Source organism: Fukomys damarensis, unplaced genomic scaffold (assembly GCF_012274545.1).
Source record: "Fukomys damarensis isolate Sample0158 unplaced genomic scaffold, DMR_v1.0_HiC HiC_scaffold_22, whole genome shotgun sequence".
Lineage (NCBI taxonomy): Eukaryota > Metazoa > Chordata > Mammalia > Rodentia > Bathyergidae > Fukomys > Fukomys damarensis.
The window spans coordinates 15,659,694-15,668,843 of NW_022900934.1; the positions used below are offsets into that span (position 1 = coordinate 15,659,694).

General features: G+C 51.9%; 2 protein-coding genes across 5 annotated transcripts in view; one reads left to right on the top strand and one right to left on the bottom strand.

The window, feature by feature from the left end:
* The window catches only part of Gdap1l1 (ganglioside induced differentiation associated protein 1 like 1), a 24,924-nt gene extending 17,568 nt beyond the window's left edge, over positions 1 to 7,356 (bottom strand). For 3 of the 4 annotated variants that reach the window (XR_781695.3, XM_010631451.2, XM_033767073.1), the window contains exon 1: positions 6,935 to 7,231. Coding sequence is in view for 2 of the 4 variants with exons in the window: in XM_010631451.2 (XP_010629753.2) it covers positions 6,935 to 7,231 (297 nt within the window). In the remaining 2 variants the exon portion in view is untranslated. The other variant, XM_010631452.2, reaches the window with a different exon arrangement.
* Fitm2 (fat storage inducing transmembrane protein 2) overlaps positions 1 to 9,150 on the top strand; it is an 85,932-nt gene that overhangs the window by 31,766 nt on the left and 45,016 nt on the right. The window lies entirely within an intron of this gene.

Below are 9,150 nucleotides of genomic sequence, written 5' to 3' on the forward strand. Positions count from 1 at the left end.
CTCTCTCTCTCTCTCTCTCTCTCTCTCTCTCTCTCTCTCTCACACACACACACACACACACACACACTCTCCTGGCTGATGCTAACACATCACAGCTGCCATGAACAGCCCCTTCAGTCTGGCAGACTGCAGGGAAGAGAGGTAAATTAGCCCTGAACACATAGCACTCAGATACAATTGCTCCATTAGCCAGAGAGTCCCACAGGTGGGGTCCCTGTGCGGACAGAGCTGCTGGGCTGCAGGTGGGGCCCCAGCTCAGCACTTTGGCTTAGCCAAGGCAGTGTTGTGTGACCTTGGAGCTGCCGCTCTTGCACTGCACAGGGACAGAGATAGGCTGCTGCCCAGAGCTGGTGCGGCCTGGGGTGACACCTGTTTGGGTCTGGCTGTGATGAGTGTGGGTACTTGAGTACTGCGTGAGTGTGTTAGTGCACATGTGTGCCGTGCATGAGCAAGTGTGTACAGATGCATGCACCTGCCTCCAGGCAGTGTGTGCCCTGCCAATGCCCCGGTGCACAGGGCTGGAGGGGCTGGAGCCACCCTCTGAGTTCCTTGGGGACATCCAGTCTTGGTCAAGCTCTGCGGGTCACTGAGCCACCTGACCATGCAGGGGACTCTGCGTGGGTCAAGAAACCTGGGCAGGTTTCCACCCTCGGTGGGTCATATGGTCGGCCTTCTGCCCTGACAGGGCCCTGGGCTCCAAGGAGGGGTTAGGTGTAACTGCTGCCTAGCTAGGGGACTGTCCTCAGACTCACAGCAGCCCCGCTTGGAGCTCCCACACTGGCAGGTGGCCAAGGAGACATTCACCTCCAGCTGAGCTGCAGGCCAGGGCCATGCGCCACCCTTTGGGGGAGGGGAACCCAGAGAGGAAGCCGAGCCCGAGAGAAGGGCATGCTGCCACCAAAGCCATCTGCTATCTCTGCTTCCTAGAGGCAGACTTAGGCAGTCACCACCCCAAGTGACCAGACTTGACCATCCCTGAAGAAGCCACCTTCCCAGTGGGTGCCTGGAAATTGCCCATCAGTGATTCGCTGTTATAGGTGTGCTGTCCCTCCTCAGCCAAGCCTTTGTTTACACAATGCCCTGTGCTGGAATCTCTGCCCAGACATTTAGTTGCTGTGTGATTTCATAAAAGTCACTCTGAGTCTCTGAGTCTTAGTTTATTTATCACAAATAAATTTTCCCCCAAAGAACTTAAGAAGTTATTTTTAGAGGAGATTTACGTTTTGGAATCAATCAGTCTACCCCCCCACCCCACCGCATACCTTTTCAGTACTGGGGATAGAATCCTTGGACCTACTAGACAAGCTTTCTACCACGGAGCTACATCCTCAGCCCTTAAATAGCTTCTTTATGTAACACCTCCTGGTTTACAAATGCATCACTTTTAATACTTAATCATTGAGTGCTGACGCTGTGCCAGGTCCAAGAACTGGAGACTGCAGTGAAAGAAACTCAGATCCCTGCCCCAAGGGGACTGGAGAGCTAGTGGGGGCAGACAGGTGATAAGCAGTTAAAATGATAAAACCATGGAGCAGGATGGCTGTCGGGGTGTCAGAGTGTCAGGGAGAAGCTGCCCTGCTACAGCTGGAAATAGGGTGGTCTGCCGGCCAGGCCTCTCTGAGGAGGCAACATCTGAGCCAAAGCTGAACAAGGTGAGGGAGCGGTCACCCCAGGGCCCTAGGAAGGGAATTCTAGGCAGAGAGAAGGCCACTGGAACAGTCTTGGCAGGGACTGTGGGAGGCAGTGTGGCCGCAGCAGGGCAGATGGGAGAGGATGGGAGATTGGGAGTTGGCAAGAAACAGATTCAGGAAGAAGAATGATCTGGGTGTGGTGGCGAAGGCTTGTAATCCCAGCTCCTCCGGAGGCAGAGGCAGCGGAACACAAGTTCAAGGCCAGCCTGGGCAGCTAAGTAAAATAAAATGAAGAGGGCTGGGGATGTGGCTCAGTGGTAGAGCAGCCCTGGATCAATCCCCAGTACTACAGGGATGAAAGAGAAAGAATCGTGCACCAGGGCTTTTAATCAAGATGCTCAACCAGACCAAAGGCCTGCTGCGTAAATTCAGGTGGTCTGTGGACTGGGCTGGGGAGGTGGCGTGTCCACGTTCAGTAGTGGGAACTGGCGCAGTGTAGCTCTTCTGCTACAGACGTGGGTGGCAAAGTACGGCAGTGTCAGCCCGCTTCACAGTTGCTGCAGTTACCTCCAAATATGTACACTCATCGCGACTTCTGCATGACAGCACTGAGCAGACCTGCCACTAGATCGTGTTATATAATGGGTTAATGCAGAAACACCCGTGTCATTATGTAACACATTTGTTTGTAAAATATTTCGATAGCTGTACTTCAGTATGATTAGTTTCCTTTTTTCTCTAGCAATCCTATGCATTATATCTTACTCAGAGACACTCTGAGAAGGGCCTATAAGTTCTCCCTGATTTTGCCTTGATTCAAGTGAGGATGGAAACAAACCTGCAGTAGGGCCTGAGGCCACTGTGGGACCCTGGTGCTTTCCCAGAGGGACTGGGGAGCCACTGCAGGTTCCTGAGCAGGAGAGTGGTGGCTGGAGCTGCCCTATCAGTTCTCACTGTGGGCCTCTTCTTGGCAGGGTAGAGCGTGGCAAACGGCCAAGTACAGCAGGGATAATGCTGCGGGGTGCAGCCCAGGAGTGTGCAGGCAAGACTCGTGTGGGAGGCAGAGGTCAGCCTCCACCTCTTCCTTCTCTCGTGCAAGCCTGGGAGTCAGGATTGGTCCTTCGCAGGACCAGACCTCAGTCTTTTTGCCCTGGGGGCTGAAGACTGAACGAGGGACTCCCGGGGGTCCATCTTAGACCAAAGCAGAACTGGACAGAATGGGGCTAGGGGACACTGAGGCTGGCTTGCCGCAGGGAGCCAGGGATGCCCTGAGAGACACACTGTGGTGGAGATCACAAGATATCAACAGCTAATGTCCACAGAGGGCTTCTGTGCCTGACACTGTCTTGAGAGCTTTACATGTATTCATTCATTTAGCCTCTTTAAACACTCAGTGATGTGGGCACTAGCAGCTACAAATATCCTCATTTTACAAAAGACGACACGGGCCCAGACAGTAAGTCACCTGCTCAAAGTCACACAGCTAGCAAGTAGCAATCCTGGTTTCTAAAAAGCTAGAAAGTATGAGGACAGAGGGTGTACAAAAGGCAGGGGATACAGACAGGAAGAGTTGTTTCCATGCTTGGAGAGAGAGGCAGCCAGGCAGGTTATATCACAAATCCAGTGTTTTTTCTTTTAATGCATTTAATTAATTACCTGATTAACTAATTTAGCAATATTAGGGGTTAAATCCAGGCTCTTCACACTAAGCTACATCCTCAGTCCTTTTTATTTTATTTTATTTATTTATTTATTTTTTTTTTTTACTGAGACTGGATCTGGCTAATTTGCCCAGGCTGGGCTTGAATTTGCCATCCTCCTGCCTCAGCCTCCAAGAGTACTGGGCTTACCCGCTTGCACCGCCATTCCTGGCTTCTAGTGCATTTTCCCACTGAGGAAACCAAAGAGCAGAGCGAGTTAGATCGTACAGCCAGGTAGTGGGATTGCCAATCCTGCAGTCCTGTTCTGAGTCCATGCATCTTTGTCCCTCTGAACCTCACTGCTGCCCCACAAAGGTCTAGAGAGGGCTGAGGCAGGAAGCACATTCACATTATACCACACATTGGAGCCTTCTGCAGACCCAGTGGCCCCAAATCATCACCTGTGACGGTGTTTGGAAATTCATTGTTAAAAGCGTGGTGGTGTGTGCCTGAAATCCCAGCTGAGGCAGGAGGATCACCACAGGTTCAAGGCCAGCCTGGGCTTCCTAGTGAGTTCAGGGCCAGCCTGAACTACAAAGTGAGACCCTGTCTCAAAAAAAAAAAAAAAAATCACTGTTAAGATGCTGTTGTGTAAAGTGTAATGCTTAGCATGTGACTGTGTGTGATGTCACCCAATCCACACACCCTCTGATCAGGAAAGGTACTGACTGCCATTACCACTGAGAAAAGTGAGATCTGGAAAGATAAAGACACCACACATGACTGAGAAGCAGCAGGGTGGGGCTGGGCCTTGAGTCTGGCTGATCCCTCAGCCCAAGTCTTATCTATCTATCTATCTATCTATCTATCTATCTATCTATCTATCTATCTGTCTATTTTGGTACCAGGGATCAAACTCAGGACCTTGCGCTTCTGAGGCAGGCACAGCACCACTGAGCTACATCCCCAGCTCCTACGCCCATGACTTATAACCACACTGGTGTTTACTGAGCACATCCTGTCTACTGCATGCTATTCTAGACGATTCACTTCTGTCCTGTGAATCCTTGCAAAGACTGTCCAGGAGGTGGTATCATTATTCTCAATTACAGACTGGTTAACGGAGGCAGGGGAGTTTAAAGTACTTGTGCAGGGAGACCCAACTGATCAGAGGCAGAGCTGAGCTTGAAGCCCAGCTTATCTGGCCCCAGAGTTGGGGGTCTGGACCCCTGCACTGTTCTGAAGTCCTCTGGGTCTGGAACAGCCCCCAGATGCCTAGAGCACTGCCCATCTCACCTGTAGGTGAGCTCTTTAGTGCTATTAATAGGTCCTGTGCCATTAAGGGCAAGCTTTTCACAATGGGAAGCCTATATGCATGTGAGCAAGGCTCTTCAAGGAGGAAGGACAGCAAGGACCTTCCCTGCTAAGCTCCTACTGCATGGCAGGTGCTTAATATCTGCCTGTGTTCTCTGAAGTCCCCAGGAATTAAGCAGGAAGAATGCAAAGTCCCCTTTTCCAGATAAGCTGATGAGGCTCAGATAGATAAAGTGACTCTTCCTAGGTCACTTGGCCAGTAAGCAGCAAAGATGAGACTGGAACCCAAAGCCATGTGAGTGCTGAGCCTACGCCCTTTGGGCCAGGTAGCACTGTCGCTGGAATTCCCTTTGGGGAGACCCAGGCAGGAGAGGGAGGACGATGTACAGGCTAGCTTGGTGGAGACATAGTCAAAAGTAGTTGGAGTTGGGAGCGTGGTGATGACGTGATCAAAAGTAGGGTTGCAGTGGGTGGTCCCATCTCCGACTACAGGGCCTCTCAAGCTGAATAGGAAATGTTCTGTGAGGGAAGAGCAGAAGGCTCCCTCAGGGGATGGGGATGGGATATCCCTTCCCCTTGCTCCCTGTCCAGGTCCAGCAACTGGGACCTGATTCCTGAAGGTCTGGGTGGAAGGAGGTTCTGGAATCTGGAGATCAGTCTGATTCATCTGCAAATGCCATGTCTTACACAGGGCCTGGCATGCAGAAGGTGCTCAGCAAGCATGTGCAGAGTTATGGATGAGTCCCAGGATGACCTTGGGTGATTCAGGCCCTTGGTTACTTACCTGTGTGTGTGTGTGTGTGTGTGTGTGTGTGTGTGTGTGTGTGCACATGCACACACTGGGGATTGAATCCAGGGCCTTGCACATGCTAGCCATGAGCTCTATGCTGAGCTGCACTCCAGGCCCACTACCTAGCACTTCAGCGACACAACACCCATTATTTTATTTATTTATTTATTTAGGTACTGGGGATTGGACTTAGGACCTTGCATTTGAAAGGCAGGCTCGCATAACACCCATTATTAACAGAGCTGTGTCCCTTTCCAGGCAGCAGCAGCAGCAGCAACAGCAGTACTTTTTGTGTACCATGCCACTTCACCTTAATAATAGCCCTCTTTGGAAATGACTGCACTAGCCCCTCATACAGATTATACCACTGAGGCTCTGGAGAGGCAGAGTGACCGGTGCACAGCTCCACAGTGAGGCTGTCTCACCAGGTCTGTCTGGCCTCAGAGTCTAGACCCTAAACTGAGCTACTCAGAGGTGGCCAGTGGCCCAGTTTCCTCAGCATCACCCAGTGGCCTGTTGGAGAGGCAGTGTCTGGACCAGGCCATAGAACTAGGCCCTCTGGGGCCGAATCCAGCAGGCGGAGTCTTAACTGGGATCACTGGGTAATTCTCAGTTAACTGGGCCTGCTCAGGTGTGAGTAGGGCCCGTTTGGAACACCAAGTTATGCCACCCCTTCAACGTTTGCAGCCCTCTTGAGAGGGCTGGAATTCGAGACAGCTACTATCACTAGCATTATCCTATTTTCTGGACGATGAAACCACCTGGTCCAAGACTCAAAGCCAGGTCTTTAGGTTCCAGAGCCCTTTCTTTGCACAGAATCTGTCTTTTCATCTGTAAAACGAGTGAATGGAACAAAAGGCTCTTTCAAGGAGAGGAAAGTCAGAGGGGTCAGGCAGCGGTGCAGCCAGACCTGCCTCTGGGCTCTGGCCATGGTGCTGAAGCATGCCCCAGAGAAAGGACGGGGTGGGAGATCCTTGGCCTCACTCGTAGGAAGTGGGGACCCTCATAACTCAGCACCAGGCAGGATTTCCAACTGCCCCCCCACCCCCGCTCCCATGGGCCCATAAAGGATTCCAGGGGGACAGCCGGTCTGTGCCTTTAAGCGCAGAGCACAGCAGATCTGTTGGGAGAGTGGGGCTGGTCTGAGGGGATGTGTTAACTCCTTCCTTCGCTCCTCCAGATAAGGGGAAGGGGGCATGGCTGGGGACAGACATCCCAAACCCCAGCCAGAGAGGGCCCCAGCCAGGACAGAGGGGCATGGAGCTGTGACCAGGGCGGCCGCCGTGTTCGGGACGTTTCTCCCAGGGAGCGCTTCCCCTCCCTCCGGGGCAGCACCCTCCATGCTGCGCCTTCCCAGCAGCGCCCCTTCCCTTCCCCTGGTCTTTGTCTCTCTTCCAAGCCCCCCCCCCCACCGGCTTTGCCTCGGAGGGGACAGGCGGAATGGACGTTCCTAGAGCTGGACGCTCTGCTCTGGGCCCAGGCAGGCCAGTCCGATCCCTGCCCGGCGCGCAGGCCCCCAGGCCCCGGGTCCCCCGCCTCGGCGCCCCGCGCGGCTCTACCTTCTGCGAGCTGAAGGACTGGGTCCAGTGGTACAGAACCAGGCTCTCCTTGGGCCAATGGGCGGGGCGGGAGGTCTCGGGCGCGTCTGGTGCCTCGGCCGGCTTGGCCGCATCGCTCTCCAGCGCCGAGATGGGCCACCAGCTGCAATTAGTGGGGGTCAGGTTGTTGGGGGTCGCCATGGCGGCCGCGATCCGAGGAGGAAGAAGGCGGCTCCGGCGGCGGCTCTCTCGCCCAGCATCACATGGCCTCGCCGAGCCTGTCCCTCTCTTTCCCTCCCCCTTCCCCGCGAATGTCATTACTCACTGGGCGGTGGGGGAGGGGGCGAGGGGATCCCGGGAGCTCCGTGCTCCTCCCACCCCTCCTGTGCGCTCCGGTGCCGGGAAGGTGCGGGGAGCCGGGGAGTGGCCTGTGCCCCCCAGAGCGCCTGCCGTGGTCACCTGCCACGGACGCCACCATTACTAATACACTGACACTTCTCCATCTTCTAAGGAAACACCTCCTGGCGTAACTGATATTACAGAGATCCAGTCCTTTCAAAAATTAGTGTCGGAATTAGCTGGTTTTTGAGGCTGTCATTTTATTTTCTTTTTTCTAAAGGGCCTTAAAGGCTAGAGGGAACAAACCATGCTTTATTTATAAAGCGCAAGGCACATACTCCATGCCCAGGCCTATCTCCGTAGGCCCTACAGCTCTCGACCCATTTAGCCTGCATTTTACCAAGGAGGAAACTAAGGCACAGACACTAAGTGACCTTACCCAAGGTCACCTCGCCGCTAAGTGGAGGAGCTGAGATGCAAATCTCGGCAATCTGGCTCCAGACTCTACTTTTGTAGCCATCAGGCCTTGACATGATGGTAACGTAAACAGCAGCATAGCAGAAGCATTTATCCGCGGGAGCACTCTGGGCGTCATCTCATTTTATCTGCACAATAGTCATTTTTCCCTGATGGGGATAATGAAGCCCAGAGATGTGACTGGTCCAAGGTCACACCTTTACCCGGGAGACTGAGACACAATCAGAGGAGCCCAAAGAAAGCTTGCAATGCCCTCACCTTGGGTTACCCTAAAAATTCATGGAAGTTTTTCATAAAGTTCCTTCATGCACCCAAGCTCCCCTCACGAAAGCACCATGCTTTAATGTACCACTGAGCAAGTACAGTTCTTGAGGCAGAAGATGAAAAGGGGATGAGTTCAGAGAAATGCTTTGCGAGGCGATCCTTTCAAAATACCCAAACTAAGGTGGCTACAACATCGTTATGAGAAATATTTATGGGGCCACTATCATGTATGTGGTCTGTTGTTGACTGGATGTGACCATAAATGTAACTAGGAAGATAAGCTTCTCAGCCTGCTATCTGGGACTACTAAGCACATCACCTCCCAGGCTGTATGTGTGGCTCGTATGGAATTAGTGTCTTTCCTTCCTTCTACTAGGTAACAAAAGTTCTGTGCATTAGAGTTTCCTTTTTTGCCATGGTTGCCAGGAAGCCTGGAGCTACATTTGCTATTGAGTCACAGTTCTTGCCTTGGGTCAGCAAATTCTCTTGGTCATTCTTTTATGAAAATTTTTTCTTCTATTGCTTCAGAGAGTCTTATTCAATAGTGTACAGAGACATGCATCTTGAGGGAAAATGCAAATATATGAACCCATGGAAGGGTGACCTTAGACATTTGATAGAGGTGCAAAATCTGACCTCTTTCTTTATCTTAAACCCGACTGTTTCCTGAGAGCCTGGCTCACAGCAGTCATGGTCATATGTGTATCCAGTCCCTTGGCTAACGTTAACTATGGACCAGTGTGTGCCAGGCACTCTGCTAGGCCCCAGTGGTACAGAGATAGACACTGGCCTGCCCTTTGCATTCTCCGCTTAGCAGCATCTCAGAGTTTCCTGACAACACAAAAGATCTAAACCACCCCTTCTAACATTTCTGCTACATGGATGAACCATAAAAACTCATTTAACATAGCAACTACTGATGAACATACATGCTGTTCCTAATCTTTTGTTACAAAAACAAAGCTGTGGTGATGTATTCATATATTTGAACACATCTGAGTGCAACCTGTTTGTTAAATTCCTAGATGTGGCATTGCTGGATCAAAGGACGTGTCTCTGTCAAATGACCCAATTAACGCTCCCACTAAGAAACTAGGAAAATACCCATTTCCCCACACTCTTGCCAACAGAGCTTTTTTTTTTTTTTTTTTTTTTTT